A 20,036-nucleotide genomic window follows, 5' to 3' on the forward strand; every position below is an offset into this window, starting at 1 on the left:
CTAAACCAAACCATTAAATAAAAAAAGGGACTATTTATAATGTCTGGCATCACAAAGTCATTACACTAAAATGATGACCATATTTTAAAAATTTAACCATATTTAAAAGTCATTTTACTTTATAGGAAATTGTATTTTCCCATTGTTTGGAATAGGTGATGGGCAACTAAAAAATCTTCCCCAGCAATTATAGCTCTCAAAATACTAGTATGGAACTCTCTTGCTTGTATCACAAGAAGCTATTAACTAGGTTGTGCTTTCTTTACTTGAACTTTAAAGTTCACACAGTACAGCTATAATGTACCTATTATAGTAATTAACTCCACCTTGTAGGCACATTTTTTTTCATACTCTTTTCTATATCACTGACACCACTCAGGAGGGAAAACCAACATCTGTGCTAAGAACTTTACAAGGTCATTTCATCTTCACAGGCACTCTCTGAAATAATACTGTTTAACTGACACTCTATAAATGAAGAGATCTGCCCTTTGTATTAATGAGGTGCAGAGTTCAGACCTGTGACAAGATAACTGAATGCTCCAATGAATGCATTATTGTGAATTAACAGTTTTGCATGAGAAATGTCCCATGTATCTAGATACTTATTTAGAATGGATGTTTAAGAGGCTGAAGAGATAGCTCAGCAGTTAAAGAGAACTGGCTGCTCTTCCCCTCTTCCAAAGGACCTGGGTTAGATTCCTAACATCCATATGATAGCTCAAAACATCTGTATCTGTCTTCTTTGGCTTCCTCAGGTACCAGGCATGCATGTGGACAAAGACATGCATACAGGTAAACCAGCCATGGTTTAAATTTAAAAACAAAAAATGTATCATTTACAGGAATCTGAAGGGATGGCTCAGCAGTTAAAAGTGACTAGTGCTCCCACAGAGGGATTAAGTTCCTAGCACCTACACACAGTTCACAACCATCTGCAGCTCCAGTTTCAGAGGCTCTGACCCCCAGTTCTGTCTTCAGACACTGCATCTCATTGTGCACTTAATATACAGACAAAAACTCTTGCATGCATAACAGTAAATAAATCTTTATAAAAACTTTAATCTATGCAAAAAAATTAAGACACAGTGACTACAAGAATTAACTTCCCTTAATGGCTCTGTCATCTAGAACAACATAGTTTAACAATCAAGTAATTTATACAAAACACATCCTTGGCACTAGCTGCTCAAGCCCAAGGACCTGAATTCAGACCCCAGAATGCACAGAAGAGATGGGTGTGGCTGTGTGCATGCCTATAACCCTACTGCTGTGAGACAGGAGAATCACTGAGGCTTGCTGTCTACCAACCTGGTGCTGGATTCATTAAGAAACCCTGTTTCAAAGGAATAAAGTGGGGGAGTGACAGAGCAGGCCACCTGACAGCCTCCTCTAGAATTCCACACACATAACACATTCATACACAACCTCCCATAGCAATACCAAATAAAACGTAAGAATATAAAGTAAATCAGGTAAAGAACAAATAAGGCAATGAAACTTAGTGTTGAAAAGATTAACTAGTAGGCTGCTGAGATGGCTCAGTGTTAGGTAAAGGCACTTGCTGCAGAGCCTGTCATCCTGAATTATGATCCCCAGAACCGACATAAAAGCACAAGACTGTAATAATACCAGTGTACCTAGGGAGATAGAAGGCAAAGAGGAGAATTGCTGGAAGCTGACAGGCCACCTGGTGTAGCATACACAGAGGAGAAATAGAGTTTGTCTCAAACATGGTAGGCAAGCATGGACACCTGAGGACACATTGACTTCTGCATGCCTACATTCTCATTCATTCATATCCTCCCTCTCTTCCTAAACACACACACACACACACACACACACACACGCACGCACGCACACACACACACTCCCTGAAGTTCACTGGTCAGCTAATCTAGGCCAAATTAATAAGCTTCAGCTTCAGTGAAGGTGGAGAGCAACTGTGGAAAGTTACCTAGCCTGCAGCATGTTCACATATGCATGCATAACTGCACATACCCACATCAACAAGAACACACATCACATGCCAATATACAAAAAATATAGACTATCACATCATTAGCCATCTCCTTGACATTCTGAGGGTTAAGTCTCGCCTTTAACAGCCAAACTATCTCTCCAGCCCAGCAAGCTTTTGTGGTAGGTGTGAGCAGGACAGAGGTCAACTTCTAGTGTCATTCCTCAGATGATGTCACTTTATTTAAGAAAGTATGTTACTTGGACCGAGGATCACAGGCTATGCTAGGCTGGTAGGTCAGGGAGAAGCAGTCCTCTCATCTCCAGCTCCCCAGTGCTGGGTTACAAGCAAATACTACATGCTTGAACTTTTACATGGATTTTGGGGGTTGAACTCAGGTCTTCCTGCTTACGCGACAATCACTTTATCAACTAAGCTACCCACCTAGCAATTATTATCTCAGTATTTATGGTTTTGGATTTTGTATTTTTATATCTGTGCATGTACATGACTGAGGAAGATACTAGACTCTGCCCCCTACTTGCATGCAAGCCTTTTCATCTCTCAGTGAACACGGAGCTCACTGATTGGCTAGCAAGCTCCAGGAATGCTCTGGTCTCCACCTCCACTCCATTTTTAATGTCCATCCATCCCATGAATCAAACTTAGGTCCTCAGACTCTTGTGGTAAACCAATTAAGTCATTTATCCAGACTTACTTTTTAAGGTTATTTTAAAGAATACTAGACCAACTATTCGACATGAACAAGACTCTGTCCTAATCAAGAAGGGTTTGCTACTATTTTCTTATTATGCTGGAGACTGAGTTTAGGGGTTTGCATCTACAGCTGAGCTACATCTACCCCTCCTAACAACCCTGTACTGAATTTTCTTTACTGACTGCTATGGGTGCTGGGGTTAGAGCCAAAATAAACAAGACTAAGTCCCAGATCTCATAATCAACATTTTAGAAAAAGAGGAAGGGTGTAACCACAGGCCTGGCTACATTAAGAATAACTTATGGCAAAACAGTTTTGCTCCCAGATGTTATGGTATAAAGGCCAAAATCCTTTAGGCAATTACTCTTGGGGGGGGGGGGGGGGGGATCCTTTAAAAAACTAAAGAAAAATCACAGATAAATTTGTTAATAAAGAATACACACATGGACATTTTCAAAACTGTCTGGGTATTTGTGGACCCTTGCTCAACAGTCCCTGAAAAGAGTCTTCGACAACTTTTTGTTTTTCAGTGAGGAACTCAGTACTGTTTGTACTAGTAAGACTGAAGATGCCCTAAAACTCTGAACTAAAAGAACACTAAGAGTCATTTAAGCCCTCCTCACGCTTTCGGGGTATCTTTAAATTATTAAATCTCTAGCTGATATCCAACTGGACTTTTCAGCATATACTCACTATCACATTTTTTTACAGTTATCTCAATTTTTTATTTTAAACATAAAAAAATGTAAGAATAAGGTATGGTTGTACATGCCTATAGTCCTAGCACTTGAAGGGGGCAGGTAGAAAGACCAGGAGTTCAAGCGTGGCCTGAACTAAACATCTGAGGCCAGCCTGAGCTACAGGAGACCTTGATGTAAACAAACAAACCAAACAGCCCTAAATATAGAAAAAAAAAAAGAATGAATGCTGATTTCTAATGGTACGATTTAAAAGTATTTAGAAAAGGAACAATTCTATCTGGTAGAAAGCAATTATTTGTAAGTTAAAAAACTGTCTTAACTGTGAATAACTTTAACTCCAATTTTTTAATATCCTAAAAAAAAAAACTTCCCCTTTAAAATAATTTTGAATACTCTCTTCTTAATTTCTACCACACTCTTGCTCCTCTGTCTTCTGTAACATAGTTTCTCTGTCTGTGGAGGGCTCACAACTGTGCCAATCTGCTTACTGGAATTCATCAGTTTCAGGACTAGGAAGTAATTAAATGCTTACTTAGATTTTCATCATTCCTTTGCTTCTCTGGTTTTTCAGTACATGTCTCTCAGTGGCTACTTGCTCGACACGTGTGCACTATTCTAAAAGAGTATGATAATACTTCCCAAAACAGGATGCTAGTCTGCAAGGTCAATTTTTATGGTGAAAGAGTAGATTTCTCTAATCTAGTATCTACTAATAATGAATTTAGACTCATTATTTGATCTGTACAATTATTTCACAATTATGACTTCTAGCATCTACCATTTACTACTATAAATGTTTTTTTTTTTTTTTTGGTTTTTCGAGACGGGGTTTCTCTGGTTTTTTTGGAGCCTGTCCTGGAACTAGCTCTTGTAGACCAGGCTGGTCTCGAACTCACAGAGATCCGCCTGCCTCTGCCTCCCAAGTGCTGGGATTAAAGGCGTGCACCACCACCGCCCGGCTACTACTATAAATGTTAAAGTGACAGAACTGTCACAGATGGGCCAGGGCTCAGGGTTAGAATATGTGCCTAGCATGTATAAGGTCCTAAATTCAATCCCCAGCAGGGAATGGAGTGTTTACAGGTATGGTTTTAGTCTATCATACTTGAATCCTAATAAATAGTATGGTTCTTCACTTGACAATTCACAAGGCCACTGTCTTGATAATAGTTCTGAAACCATTTTCATTATTTCTCACCATAGCTGTTCTCTATTCTAGCAAGTCAGAGCCATACACACCACACCAACTACTGCCTCCCATCACCCAAAACCTTACACTTTGATCCTGTCTTTCTCCTCCATTAGAAATGCCACCTTCCTCATCTTGTCTCTTCAGATGGATATATATTTATATCCCCTTCTCAAATTATTTGGGTGCTGGGCACTGAACTTAGAGCCTAACATGTACTAAGCAAATGTTCTCCCCCAGGGTTACAGTCCCAGCCTATCAAATTCTGTATTGTGCCTTTTTTACAAACTACAAGACATACTTTTTATTTACTTATATGAGTGTAAGTATAAGGTAAACAGCATGAGCAGATGTATGGGATAATGTTTCTCCCTCCATCAATTCACTATGTTTGTCTGACAGGGTTTAATTTGTTAAGATCAATGGAAAGTTTATACATAATCATGTAATCCTCAATCTATGCAGCCATACAGAACCTTACTAAAGGCAAATATTTTACCCTTAATCTCAAGGTTCTGTGGCTTACTTATTCACTTTGAAGTAGCTATCATGTGTAATCATTTACTCATTAAAAAATTCAAGTCACCTCTGCTATATGTTAAAAAAATGTAGAGATCGTAAGCATTTAACTTGTGTTTGGAGTGAAAAGACTTCTTGAGAAATGAGGAAATTCAGCAGGCTGTCGTATTTTTAAAGGATTGCTCACCAAAGCGACGTCCTGAAATACCCGAGGAAATGGGAGCGCGTCCATAGCTAACAGTGACTGACTGCATTCTGAAGGCTTATTTCTGACAGTAGTGACGCTACATATCTACAACATAGCTGTCATCTTTCAGATGTACAGCAAACTTTAAGTTGTCAACATCCTTTACATATCTGTCTGAACTTTCCCTGAAGTTTTCACATCTGTATTTTTATATTAAGGCTCAAAGTTATGAATCTAATTCTTTAATACTTTGAAGTAGGAACGGGTTACAAAAGAAAGAATAGGAGTCACTACAATAGAGTAAGTGTTGTTAAAACAACATCAATTTTATTCAACTCACTGAAACTTCATTAACAGTGAAATATTTTATGACTTGTTTTGGTTTTGTTTGGATATAGAGCCTCACTACCTAATGCACCTCTGGCTGGCCTCGAACTCACAGAGATCCACCTTCCTCTGCCTCCTGAGTGCTGGGATTAAGGGTTGAATCCTAGGAAAATGATGAAATGGAAAAAAATTCTATGTACTGGCTACTCTATCTACCAAGTCAACTGAGCCTGCAAATATAGATGAGTCTATTTCTTCAAGAAATTTCTTTACCAAGTATGGCTCCCTTAAAACTTTGAAATATACATATTAAAACATATCGTTTATTTTTAGATACCCACAAACTTGAAAAGCCAATCACAAAATATATCTGATTAGCTTTAAAGCTAGGTCCAACTAAAATCAGGGGGATTGTTTCCTCCTCTGCCTGAGTGTTAAAAGCTATGTAAAGGGGCAAGCTACAGCTGTCATTTCAGGGTCAGCGGGGTAAGAGGTGAAGGAGTGGAGCTGAGCTCTTCATTCACACAGCCACAATGCATGCTACTGTGCAAAAGAGCGTCACCATCTCACCGGGACACAAAGGGGCACTGAGAGAGTAAACTTACTAACCTCTGCTGCTGGTAGCTGAAAAATATTAGTTATTTGAAAGCACATTCTTGCCTCAAAATGAAGGCATGAGAGAGGAAGATGAAGAAAGGCAGACAAAGGAAGAAAACAGAGATAGCCAAACAAAAAAGGTTTCCTAAAAAGCTAAACTGACAACAAAGCTATCTACAAAACAGTATTTATATCTCTAATACATTTTCTAAAACTTCAAGTGACTCCTTAAAAGAGCAAACAGTAGTCAGTTATTACACAAACATCACTATGTGAACTAGTCATATTTAGCATTTATATTATAAAACTACTTTAAATCATCAAGAAATAAACTACAACTTACCCCATCACTGTCTCTGTGTGGATTCAGTCTACTATAAACAGCTTCAATAACATTGCGCCTAAAAAGATATGTTTTTATTATGTATAATTTTAAGATCATGTAGCCTTGACTGTCCTGGAACTTTCTGTAGACCAGGCTGGCCTTGAACTCAGAGATCTGCCCGCCTCCGCCTCTGGGAGTAAAGTAAAGCGCTGCTGGGATTAAAGGCATGTGCCACCAACCCAGTCACTCATAATTTTTGATTTTATAAACTCTGTTCATTTTTATTAAGCAAAAAACTTGTCTTCAAAGAATATATTTCTTAAAACAAAACAAAACAAAAAAACAAAAAACTCCTGGGCTGGTGAGATGGCTCAGGCTCAGTGGGTAAAAGTGTTCTCTACCAAGCCTAGTGATGTGAGTTCAGTAGTTGGAGCTCACATGATGTCAGGAGAGAACCAATTCTGCCAAGCTTGTGCTGACACATGAAGAATGCCCAACCCCATCCCTGTATACAGTCCATCTTTTCAGATAAAGTGTTTCACCTTTATATAAGTGATCTACTTCTGATTTTTAGTCAAAATGATTTAATTACTAATTTAAAATAAATTTAAAATTAGCTCTTTTGGTTCTACTTACTTGCCAGCAAGTCCTCCTCCAGGAGGTAAATTTGGGATGTTTTCTGCAGACAAAATGCGCATAACATGGGCAAGATCAGGCATTCCTTCCTCCCCAGACTTCTCCATAATTTCTGTAAGTTTAGGAACAGGACATAAAAAGTCATTGACATACACATGTTCATGCTAAGATATTTTCATAAAATACAAACTAGAACTAAATGTTCAATAAGAGGGAAGGAAAAAAAAATGTCAGCAGCTAGGCGGTGGCGACACGTCTTCAAGGCCAGCTCTTGGGGAGGCAGGCAGATCCCTGTGAGTTCAAGGCCAGCCGGGTCTACAGATAGAGGTCCAGGACAGTCAATGATACAGTCAATGAAATGGTTTATATCCAATAAAATAATTCTCACAAACATAGTAACATAGAAGCCATGGTCTCTCAGTGGACCTACAGCTTGTCTACCTTTCTGTGTCCTCTGTCCCTCTACTGCTGGGGATGCAGCGCCACAACTGACTTTTACATGGGTGCTGGGGATCTCACATCCTTATGCCTTTGTGATAGGCACTTAACCAAATAAGCAATTTTTCCAGCTGAGAATTTTCTTGATTTTATGTGAAAATAATATAAGCTGCAAAAGGTAAGCTGAGCACTGTGGCACATGCCTGAAATCCCAGCAGTCAAGAGGCAGAGGCAAGAGAATTAGAATGGCCTGGGTTACAAAATGAGTTCAAGCTCTGCCAGAGTTAGTGAAGGCAGTTACAGTGACACTGTCTAAAGTCATTATAGGCAAACAAAAACAATGGTTGCATAACAATCCTAAGAAAAAGAAATTTTATTTTTTTTCGGTTTTTCGAGACAGGGTTTCTCTGTGGTTTTGGAGCCTGTCCTGGAACTAGCTCTTGTAGACCAGGCTGGTCTCGAACTCACAGAGATCTGCCTGCCTCTGCCTCCCAAGTGCTGGGATTAAAGGCGTGCGCCACCACCGCCCGGCAGAAAAAGAAATTTTAAAGCATTTTTATATATTTATTCTTAAATACTTATGTTCTATAGCAATTTAAAGAAAATGAATCATGGTACTTACAAAACAACTGTATGTTCTTCATTTTTATATGTAACTTACAAAAAAGAAAAATGTGTATACATACATGTGCATGTTTATATGTGTGGAGGCATGTATCTAAAATGAAGACTTTGTAGTTTTAGGAGGGAATGATGGGGGTGAGAGCAGGTGGAGAGGTTGAGCCCAGAGCCAGCAGATAGCTAGCTTGTATGTGAGGTCCCTGTCCTCTTCTGGTGGGCTGACACACCTGCCCAGCCTCAGCTGAACTCCATTCTTCATGCTTGCCGCTTGTGCAGCAAGCAAATGCTATAACTGCTGACCCCGTTCTCTCAATCCCACTCCCCCGCCCTCCCTGCCCCCCCCTCCACCCCAAGACAGTCTTGCTTATATAGCCCAATCTGTCCTCAAACTCCAGATAAATCCTCCTGCCTCTGTTCCCAGTGATGGGATCACAGTCTAAGAAAGTCTGTTTTTCATCAGAGACAATGATCTAACCAAGCTATCCATATACGAGGTAAGCACTATAGCACTGAGCCACACACCCAGCTCCAGTAAATCACTTTAAAAAGAATCTTTAAATTTCATTTTTTAAAGATTATTTTTGTAGTTGGGCAGTGTTGGCACACACCTTTAATACCAGCATTTGGGAGGCAAAAGAAGGTGGATCTCCGTGAATTTGAGGCCAGACTGGTCTACAGAGAGAGTGTCAGGATACCCAGGGCTACACAGAGGAAAACCTGTCTCAACCGTGCCCCCCCCCCCCGCCAAAAAAGATTTTTATTGTACATGTATGAGTATCTTGCCTGCATCTGCATGTATGTGTGTGCACCACATGTATGCCTACTGTCCACATGTGTGCCAGATTCCCTGGAACTGGAGCTACTGGAAGCTGTAAGTTACCACATGGGTACTGGAAGTTGAACCTAAATCCTCTGTAAGAACAGCAAATGCTCTTAACTGCACGAGCCATCTCTCCAGCCTATTTTATCTATCTTAACTATATGTGCCTGTATGTGGGTACTACCTTTAACATAAGAAACCAGTGTCCTAAGCAGCCTCTCAAGAATCAAAATACCAACCTTTACCGAGCCTCAATAAGATTCTGGCTTTGTCCTTAGAATCCACCACTTCCCCTTTAATTCCACCATGTCTCCCTTACTTCTAAGTTTCAATCAAAGAAGCTGCCTGTAACCAGGTCTTCAGGTGCCTGGAGTCTGAAATGCTTTTGCTGCCAATCCTGTTCATCTTTTAGTTGTAACATCACTGCTACTTTTAAAATCCTTCACTTAGTTACACTGCTTTACACTCCTACATGCAAGATGTTTACTGGTACAAGACTGCAGAAGGCTTAGTCCCTAGCTGGTGACACTATTAAAAGCTGACTGAATTGTAAGGATCCAATCGACTAAGAAGTAATGCCTAGCTGGAGGAAGCAGGTCACTTTAGAGCTTGCTTTTGAAGGATAAATCTTCCCCTCGGTACATCAGCATCCCTGCCCGCTTAGTCAACGATGGATGTTCCTACTTCCTTGCTTCATTCAGGTTCGATGGAGCCAGTAACCATGGGCCAAAACACTTGAAACTAAATTAAAATATATCTTTTCTTCTTTAAATTGTTCATCTCAGGCATTTTTAGTGACAGGTAAGATAGATGCCACTGCTTATGTTTTGGACCAGGCAATTTTTGTTGTGGTATGGTCTTGAGCATTAAGATGTAAAGTGGTGCCCTGATCTCAAACTCATATGCCAGTAACACTACCATCAGTATCTATAGCACTGCCACAAGTCACATGGAGATTAATCTCCCCAAATAAAAACCACTGCGGTCTGGTACATTATCAATCAATTTTCATTCCTTCTACAAGTATCATTTTGTTTCAAATCACCACTACTACCTGGCAACTGCATTAAGAAATTGTACACTGACCTCCACCCTAAAACATCTTTCAAGGAGGGAGAAACCCCTTTCTCCTCACATTGATACTGATCTAAGACAGCATATCTTAGGCAGACGGATATTTATTTTTGAAGTACATTTTAATATAAATGCTTCTACTGAGAAAAATTTAAAAGAATCATCTGATAATGGAGAATATTCTTTCTTTTCTTCTGAACTGGAGAAAAAACAAAAAAACACCTTACCTTCAACCCGTGACTCCAAGTGCTCATCCAGCTCTGAATCTCTCTTCACTGCTTCATCTGAGACCTTGGGGGCGTTTGAAAAGCAAACTAATACAATACTCATGTTATCCCGACTTCCCTGAAAGAAAAGGGAAAGTTTTCTATGTTTCAACAATTGGCTATTATTTAGTTCTAGAGTTACTTTAAGCAGTTAAGATTTATTTAGCCACCCAGAATGTATACCTTAGATAATCTTATTGCAAAGGCTTAAAATACAACCATAAGGAACAAGGTGTCTAGGTATGACTATAAATGTAGTTATTCTTGAATTTTAATTCTGTAACTATTTTTACCCACCAGCTCACATCCTGAGAAACGAAGACAACTTTACACCTATTACATCTTCTACACTGTTTTTCATTCAAAATTGCATAATTCTAGGAGTGGCTTAAGCCTAAAACACCCTTTTAAACATTTGGAAAAATTCATGCTAATCAACATAATACAACTCTATTCAACTTTGCTGAAAATCTGATTATCATAAAACTCAAGACGCTACATCGTAAAAGGAATCAACTCCCAAAAGCTGTCCTTTGACTTCCACACATTCACCGCACACTCATGCATACACACACTTACTATAAATAAATGAAAATGTAAAAAAAACTGGTGGGCATTGCATGCAAGAAAGAAATTCATTACTTTAATATTCTTAAGTCACATCAAACAATGGGATATGAACACCTGGGCAACTGGGTTTTTTGCTTTTATTCTGTTTTAGAGATAAGGTGTCAAAGCTTGCTTTAAATGTACAATCCTCCTGCCTCAGCCTAGCAAATGTTGAGACTGCAGGCATGTGCCACCTGAGTCAATAGGGGCAACTTTTAACTCCAGGGTGTTTAGAAAGCAGGAAAAAGTTTGTTTTATATAAGAATAAATTTTACTCCTTTTAATTATGGCCTTAAAAATTATATTAAAATGGAAGTACAAAATACATTCTTAAAAGTGCCATGACTGGGCAATAAATTAAAAAAAATTCTACCCTTTCTTTAGGTCTATAACTGAGTATCTCAACATATAAAACTGCAGTTAGACTTTTTCCATCGATGACAGTGTTTTTGTCTTTGTTCCTGAGATGCTGTCACTATGTTATATAGTCTGAATTGGCCATGAAGCTCAAGCTTTCCCTGCATCTACTTCTACTGAGTTAACAGAAATGTGCAACTAAGCCTAGCAAATTCTTTCTTTCAAGCTCCAATATAATGGGAACAAGTCTGAAGGGGAAAGAGGTCTTCTCCAGACGTCACAGTCTCTCTACAGACTCCTGAGCTTTGGTAGAAAAACCCATCAGAAATATATAACCAGCTGCTAAAGTGTCTGGAAAACCAGAACTCTGACACTAGCCAAATTTCATTACTTAACAGAACCCACCAACTTTTATGACTTACTATTAGATACATTTGGTTATATGACTACACATAACAAATGTATCGTATGAGTATAGTTAAAGCAAAAATTTTTTAATCTAAAAAGAATTTAAACTATACAGTAGTTAATGAAAACATCAAACATCGCTATGATTTTTTGAACAATTTTATGGACACACAGAAGGGTTGGCAGACACTTAACAATAGTATCTTTTAACCATTTCCTTTTGTAACACCAAAAACATTATTAAACAATTCTTAATCAATATGCTATCTACAAAAACTCCACATGATCCTTATAAATTATAAAATATAGACCCTATCAATATTAAAAATTAATTTACACTTAGTTCCCAGTCATGTGTGATTTCAATGTTGTTTCTATTTCCATGGAAAGAGGACTCTTCCTAAACACAAAGCACAAGTGTTTCACAGCAACTGAAAAAGAACCTTCCTGTTTTTCCTGTTTATTAGAGACAAACCATAGTCATTTGATTGCATAATCAACAGTTTTCATTAAACCCAAGGTTGAAATTTGTTTCTATAAAAATTAAGAACAAAACATTAGCTATTTATTTCAATACCCTTTCTTTTATACTTCAGTAGATAGCTATAATATACACTGAAGAATCTGAGCATTAATAACTAACAAATTATGTCAAAGAAGGCATTGCCCTACTATAAAGAAGGGTATCTGAATTTGGATAAAGAGATTTTGACATATTTGGTAGGTTCTGAAGCTGAATGTTGCATGAATACAAAGGAGAGTTCAGAAGTATGTCTCCACACAGCATATGTGATAGTTTGGGACGATGTTACAATAAAAGCAAGTCTTCATAATAGTAATAATAATAATAATAACCAATGTGATATAGAAGATAAGGCAGAGTTATGTTCAATGTTCCCAAGGTTTGAGAGGTTGTGTAGCATACAACAGGAATAGAGTCTCAGTAGCAAGTGCGTTTTCAAAAGAATGAAGTAAAAATACATTATAATAATATGTAATATCTTACTGGGACATGTAGATTCATTAAGTTTGAATGTAATCACATAATACTTGAAACTGGTAACAATCAATCTGGGCTAAGGTGGAATTGTGAAAAAATACTCAAGGCACTAGAACAAGATGATGAAGAAAGCTGAAATCTCCCCCACTAAGCTGTACTGGATTTATGTAAATTGTACTTTCATCATCAATTCTCTCTTCTTAAAACAGCCAACCAGGGCCAGTCAGACAACTCAGCAGATAAAGTTCAGTTGGAGCTCCAGAATCAAACGGTGGAAGGTGAGAACCAATTAATACAAGTTCCCCATACACTTCCACTTGCGGCGGCACATGTGCAAGCAAACACACACACACACACACACACACACACACACGACATTTTTAAAAGAAATTGCTAACCACACCCCACTCCGATATTTTATGTTTAAAATATTTTGCCTTTTTAAATGAAGATATTTTTCACAAATTACACCGGAAAAGGTTTAGAGTTAAAGTGAGTTTAGAACTAAAATATTTTGGGGATAAAGTACATTTTCCATGTTGTAGGAATAAATCAGAGTGACACTAACTTTCAAAGACACCTTCCTAAATTTTATCCCATGACTAGATCTAGTCCATGTCTTTAAGTTTCTGGCCGGGCAGTGGTGGCGCACGCCTTTAATCCCAGCACTTGGGAGGCAGAGGTAGGCGGATCTCTGTGAGTTCGAGGCCAGCCTGGTCTACAAGAGCTAGTTCCCGGACAGGCTTCAAAGCTACAGAGAAACCCTGTCTCAAAAAACCAAAACCAACCAACCAAACAAACAAATAAATAGATAGATAGATAGATAAATAGATAAAAAAGTAATTTAGTAAGTTTCTGTATATAACTTATGTAAGCTTCAGTATATAACTGAATTTAAGAAAATCAAGAATCTTAGAATATCAAGGAATATTGATTTTTATAATGCAAGTTAAAGCAAGAAGCATATCATGTTCCATTTCTATAAAATACAGTAAAAAACCTATTTTTATGCTTGTACATGTGTCTTAGTACAGAACTACATGGAAATAATACAGCCAGCTATCAGCAGCTAATTTTATAACTGGGGAAAAATCCCTCCACTACATCAGAGAACAATTTTTCAAACCTTTGGTGAATAACATTCACCAAAATGCATGTATACATAGAATAAAGTTTTTCTGATAATCACTTCTAAAAATAAAGTCAGAAAATATAAAATCATAAAATGTCACACAAATAGCAGTTATATACTTTAAGAAATCTCAGTCAGTTGGCAATAAACACCATGATGAGCAGCAAAATAGCCCTTGATTGGTTAGTGGTGGTGCATACTTTTAATCCCAGCACTGGGGAGGCAAAGAGAGGCAGGTGGATCTCTATGAGTTCGAGGCCAGCCTGGTCTACAGAACTAGTTTCAAGACAGCTAGGGTTGTTACACAGAGAAACCCTGTCTTTAAAAAAGCAAGCCCTTGTTTTTTGTTATTTTTCTAGACAGGGTTTCTCTGTAGCCTGGCCATCCTGAAACTTGTTGTATATACCAGGTTGGCCGCGAACTCACAAAGATCCACCTGCCTCTGCCTCCCGGTACCGGGATTAAAGGTGTGTGTCACCACTGCCTGACTAAAGCCTGTTTTCTTAGGGATAATTTAAGTAGTATAATATCTGACAGTCATAATCTAACACAACATTGCTACATGGCAACCTAAAAGATGATTTATCATTAACAACTCTAGTGGCTGCTGTAAAAACTAACAGGCCTAAAATACAAGTTAAGTGCAAAGACAACACAGACTCACGGAAACTAGTAACTCTGTAATACTGTAATGCTGACAGAGATTATTACCACAGTCTTTCAAGGCTTTATTAGTTACCATACACAAGCGTGTGTGCTATTAAAAGGCACACTCAACATAGAAACACTGACTTCATCTCAATCTCTACTTAAGTGGATCTTCTTTGGCTCTCCTATTAAAGCAAGCAACACTCACTAAACATCTCTGCTTTCCATGGAATTAAACATATGTATGTATATAATATTCCCTTCTAAATTTCAAGAAATCATTTTCTATTTTACAGTACAGCCAACCCTTGGTTTTATAATACAAACAAGTAAAATAACAAATTTATGGAATTAAAGAATGTAAGCATAGGCTTAATTCCATAAGTAACATTCAGTCATTAGGGAAAAAATAAGCAAACCTGTATTTCTACCCCGACCAAGTGAGTTTTCAAAATTTACTTCAATCTAAATGCAGATTCAATCAAGGGAACTATGCTGATCAATTTCCACTAAAGTGGAATAAACTACCTGCTCCAACCTCTTATCTGTACTGTTACTCCTTTCTGAGCTTCTAGGACAGCCTGTAATCTTTTAACACCACTGCCAAAGACACTAAATTACTTTAAACTGATAAGAGCTATATTGTAAAGATATACTACCAGCATCAATTCAATCTCCTTCAAAGGGTATTCCCAGTTCCTAAAAACTAGCATACTTTTGGGATAGAATATTTTGCACTAAAACAGAACATTAGTCCAAGCTACCATCCAGATAAACTTCCAGCTATTCTCATGACCACCTTCTTCAAATATTAGAATGCTATGCAGTCATGACAAAGTTCACAGCTCTATAAACAGAGATCTCTCTCTCTATACCACACTGCTGGAAAAAGCAGGCTGAATAAAAGCACATATAATGAACCTCATGTTAACAAAAAAATATACACCTTCAGTCAACAAAACTGTAAAACTGGCTATCGATTTAGCTCAGCAAGTAAAGGCACCTTCCACCAAGTCTAACTACCTGAGTTTGATTCCCAGGACCCACATGGTGGAATAAGCACCAACTCCATCAAGCTGTCCTCTGCCATTTGAGCACTGGGGGGTGGGTGGGTAAATTTGCACCCAAGTACACACATAATAAAATAAGTAGATATTCAGTAAAATTTAGAAATATATACTGTTAAAAGTGATTGTGTGCAATGACACATATCTATAATACCATCGAGGGGGCAGGAAGAACAAAGGAAGCTTCTGGAGCTGGCCTGCAAGTAAGTAAGTAAGTAAGTAAGTAAGTGTGTGTGTGTGTGTAGCTATGGTGACCCAGTTTCAAAAAGCTCATTAAAAAAAAAAAAAAAAAAAGAAAGATTCATGAATGCTAAGAACCCGATTTGGGTGAGAAGAAAAACTGAGTGTATTCTTTGAATTTTCCATTTTCTCTAGATATTTTTCCACTAACACAGACATATGTTTTTATAATTTGGGGAAAGGCTACTTTTACTTACTAGTCAAGCAAAAAACGTCTGCTTTGCTCTCAAAAGGCTCCAAATAAGCTCTCTCTAAGAGCCTAAGGAGACATTTTAAGAGTTGATGCCTATTTGGTCATTGACATTCATTGATGGCTTTTGTACTAAACTCACCCTGAGAAGTAAAAAAGACACATAAGTTAGAAAAGAAAAAGTCAGAAAAGTGGGAACTGTTACCATTTGAATCATTTAAGCTGTACGATATGGTAACTAAGGCTAGGCCTTAAAGTCTTTTTTGGAAGCTGGCTCCTTTCATTTTATGGTAATGAGATATTTCACCCATACCCGGTATTTCCAGGGCTCCTCCTCCTCTTTTAATCTTTCCCCATTTCTTGACCAAGATGCATTAAAAAAAAATATTTACTGGGGATTGGGGAGCACATTGGGACCAGAGGACAAATTGTGGGTGTTAGTTGTCTCCTGGGGACTTAACCATGCATGTAACCATCTCATGAAATGGAGTATTATTTTAAGATGTGCTGTATTTGTTTATGCTATGGAACATTTGTTCTAATGATGCAGAGACGTGTTACATTCTTTTACGTTGCACTTGTTTTAACTCTTCTTGTGAAGAAGTTTATTACTTTGTCTGTCTAAAACACCTGATTAGTCTAATAGAGAGCTGAGCAGCCAAAAACAAGTTAGGAAAAGGATAGGTAGGACTGAGAGGCAGAAAGAATAAACAGGAGGCGAAATCTGGGAAGAAAGATCAAGGAGCGAGAAAAGTGGCCAGCCACCCAACATAGCCAGACAGGGAATAAAAAGGGAAGAAAAGATACACAGACACAGAGAAAGGTAAAAGCCCAAAGGCAAAAGGTAGATGGTATAAGTTAAGAAAAGATGGCTAGAAATTAGCCGAGCTAAGAATAGGCATTTATAAGAAAGAATAAGCCTCCATGTGTATTTATTTTGGAGCTGGGGGGGGGGGTAGGTCCCCCAAACAGGAAAACAACTACTACAATCTCACTGTCTACAAGCATCCTTCTTACAGACTTGCTGACTATGCTGCACTGGTACATGTGGTAGGAAACACAGGCTCTCACCTAGCAAACACAATCAAACATCACACTCTTTAGTTAAGAGGTCAGTTTTGCCCTTAGCATCTTCAGGCACAGAGCACTCACTCACATATCTAGATACCAGTTAAATCACTTCTATAAAGATGTTGTTGAAAGATTCACATGAATGAACTGAATTTTCTTTCTTTTTTTTGAGACTATTTTAACCTGGTGGGCCTCAAACACACAGAACTACACCTGTCTCCATAGGCACCTGTGTACACCTGGCCCAATGAATGATGTAAAGGTATTTAATGGAACAGCTGAGTAACTGGAAATTTTCGTTTTTTTTTTTTTAACTATTATTTTGTGGAATTACAATTCAGACATTTTAAGAATTTCACAAGAAATTTTCCTAGGATCACATTTTCCCATAAGGCTTTAGACTTTGTAATCAGAGATAATAACATCTACATAAAAAGAATTTCAATTAACCTTCTATGTGGGTGATTACTAACCTTATACTGTTTACAGTTAGATGTAAACTCAGTCCATAGCTTACTGACAAAAAAGGAGACGCAACTCATTTGTTTCAGTTTTTGTCTTAACCACTATGAAGACCAAAACACAATTTTACCCTTGTGGCTTTTGGTAAATCTGTCAGTATTTCCTCTAGCTCTTGATATTTTAATGTAAGTAACAGAATTCTACTACATACATGTTTTAAGCTGTTTCAAATCATGAGTAAGATGGTTACTGCCAACATTAAGCATGTAGATCAGAAGTCATCGTTCTACATAGCTACTTCTGAAATATCAACAAGCTATAAAACATTCAAGCTTAATAAATTTGAGATATTTGCTTGTCACTTAATTTGCAAATTAGGTTTGGAAAGATTAAATTGGCAAAAAGGTTTAATTTTCTTGAAGTATGTATCTGAAAATACACAGTTCTCTACAGAAAATAGTAAAAGTTATAAAATTTTAAGTTTGCTTAAATTTACTTACCATGTATTTTCAAATTCAATAGAGTGTTATGTTAGTTCAAGCGAAAAAGCTTACATACCTTATGTAAACAAGTGTCCACTACCCAATTGCACACACTCTCCAGGTCATCAGAGACCTCAAGCCTAGACTTAACAAATTCACAGAGCTCCTCATTACTCATCACATCCCAGATCCCATCACAAGCCAGGACGACAAATTCATCCTCTTCTGCTCTTAGTATCTCATAAACCTCAGGCTCTGGAGAAACAAGTTGTTCTGTTGGGCCCTTGCCATCAACACACTTGTAATCAAAGTCCCCCAGAGCACGAGACACTGCTAATGAACCATTCACACGCTGTATCATTACACTGCCTCCTGCATTTTGGATTCGTTCCTTTTCCACTGGATTACAAGGCTTGTGATCCTGGGTAGAAAAGCAGACTTCTCCATTTCTACACAGAACAGCTCGAGAGTCACCACAGTTGATAAAGTAGATATGTGTAGGTGAAATCAAAACGCCCACTGCCGTTGAACCGCTCCTGTCCATCCCATTTCTGAGGTCTGAAAAATTACGCATATATTCATCAATTTTCAAAAAGCCAGTTCTGATACCAGTCTTAACGCTTTCCACTGAAGGTTCAAGAGTAGAGCCTGGTTTGCCAGCTGCCCTGAAGTCTTCATTAGTAGTGATGTGTTCCAATAAATGTGCTGAACAGTAATTTGCCACTCGGGATCCAGCATGACCATCATAAACTGCAAAAAATGACCAGTTTTCCAAGCCGTGAGGAATGCCCACAACAGCTGTGTGTGCATCTTCCATTTCCACTCTCCATCCTTGCATGCTGCTCAGGCCATACCGCAAACCATTCCCAGCACCATGAGCATTGTGTTTTTCAGTTTTGGGTTTATCCAAAAATGCACCCATGTTTAGTAATGAATCTGAAAGAAAAAAAATTATGGTGTTAAATGTTTAAATTTGACATAGTTTATCTACAGTACTCCATTTATTCTGGACCAACTCATTTCCTATGTATTTTCTACAGGCCCTGACTTACTGGGGTGACAACAGAAGTTTCCTGACACTCTTTTTAAGACACTGATTTCTTTCTTTTCCTTTTCTCTCTTCCTTCCTTCATTACATATACAGTGCTGTGTCTGCAAGCATGACTACAGGCCAAAGTGCTGGGAATTGAACTCGGGACCTCTGGAAGAGCAGACAGTGCTCTTAACCGCTGAGCCATCTCTCCAGCCCCCACTGATTTCTTCTTAATGATTTGATTTTTTTATGTGCATTGATTGGTGTTTTGTCTTCGGGTATGGCTATGTGTCAGATCCTGTGGAACTGGAGTTACAGACAGTTTAGAGCCAAAGTGCTGGGAACTGAACCCAGATTCTCTGGAAAAACAGCCAATGTTCTTAAGCTCTGAGCCATCTTTCCAGTGCCTAAGACACTGATTTTTTGTTTGTTTGTTTTGGTTTTCGAGACAGGGTTTCTCTGTGTAGCCCTGGCTGTCCTCATTACTCACAGAGATCTGCCTGCCTCTGACTCCCAAGTGCTGGGATTAAAGGTGAGTGAGTGCCACCACCACCCTGCTAAAACACTGATTTTAAAACCAGCACATAAGATAGAATCCAACCAATTAAATCAGGTATCAGTGGATTTTTGTTACTGTTTGACTGTGTCTCTGTCACCCACTATCCTAGAACTCACATATAATTCACAAAGAAAAATCCATTTGCCCCCCCCTTTCACGTGCTGGAATTAAAAGTGTGCACTACCACCCACAGCCTGTAATCCTAGCACTGGTAAAGAGAAGCAAGAGGATTAAGAGTTCAAGGCCACAAAGTTCCAGAACCACCAGAGCTAAACAATCAGAGAGTTCAAGGCCAGCTTGGGCTACACGCCTCAAGAAACTAAAGAATATGAGCATCCAAGTTCAGCATTTTCTACAGGAAACTGATGAACACCACTCAGTTAAGATTTTTTTTTTTTTT

General features: G+C 38.3%; 1 protein-coding gene across 6 annotated transcripts in view; it reads right to left on the reverse strand.

Moving 5' to 3' along the window:
- Window positions 1-20,036, reverse strand: part of Ppm1b (protein phosphatase, Mg2+/Mn2+ dependent 1B) — a 54,767-nt gene that overhangs the window by 13,010 nt on the left and 21,721 nt on the right. For 4 of the 6 annotated variants that reach the window (XM_057786886.1, XM_057786879.1, XM_057786887.1 and 1 more), the window contains exons 2-5: window positions 18,121-18,980; window positions 10,340-10,457; window positions 7,160-7,271; window positions 6,542-6,599 (exon numbers count right to left, since the gene is read on the reverse strand). In XM_057786886.1, coding sequence (XP_057642869.1) covers window positions 6,542-6,599; window positions 7,160-7,271; window positions 10,340-10,457; window positions 18,121-18,966 — 1,134 coding nt within the window. In that variant the 5' untranslated portion in view covers window positions 18,967-18,980. The remainder of the gene's footprint in view (window positions 1-6,541; window positions 6,600-7,159; window positions 7,272-10,339; window positions 10,458-18,120; window positions 18,981-20,036) is intronic. The other 2 variants (XM_057786888.1, XM_057786889.1) reach the window with 2 other exon arrangements.

The sequence above is a fragment of the Chionomys nivalis genome, chromosome 1 (genome assembly GCF_950005125.1).
Source record: "Chionomys nivalis chromosome 1, mChiNiv1.1, whole genome shotgun sequence".
In the NCBI taxonomy this organism is placed as follows: domain Eukaryota; kingdom Metazoa; phylum Chordata; class Mammalia; order Rodentia; family Cricetidae; genus Chionomys; species Chionomys nivalis.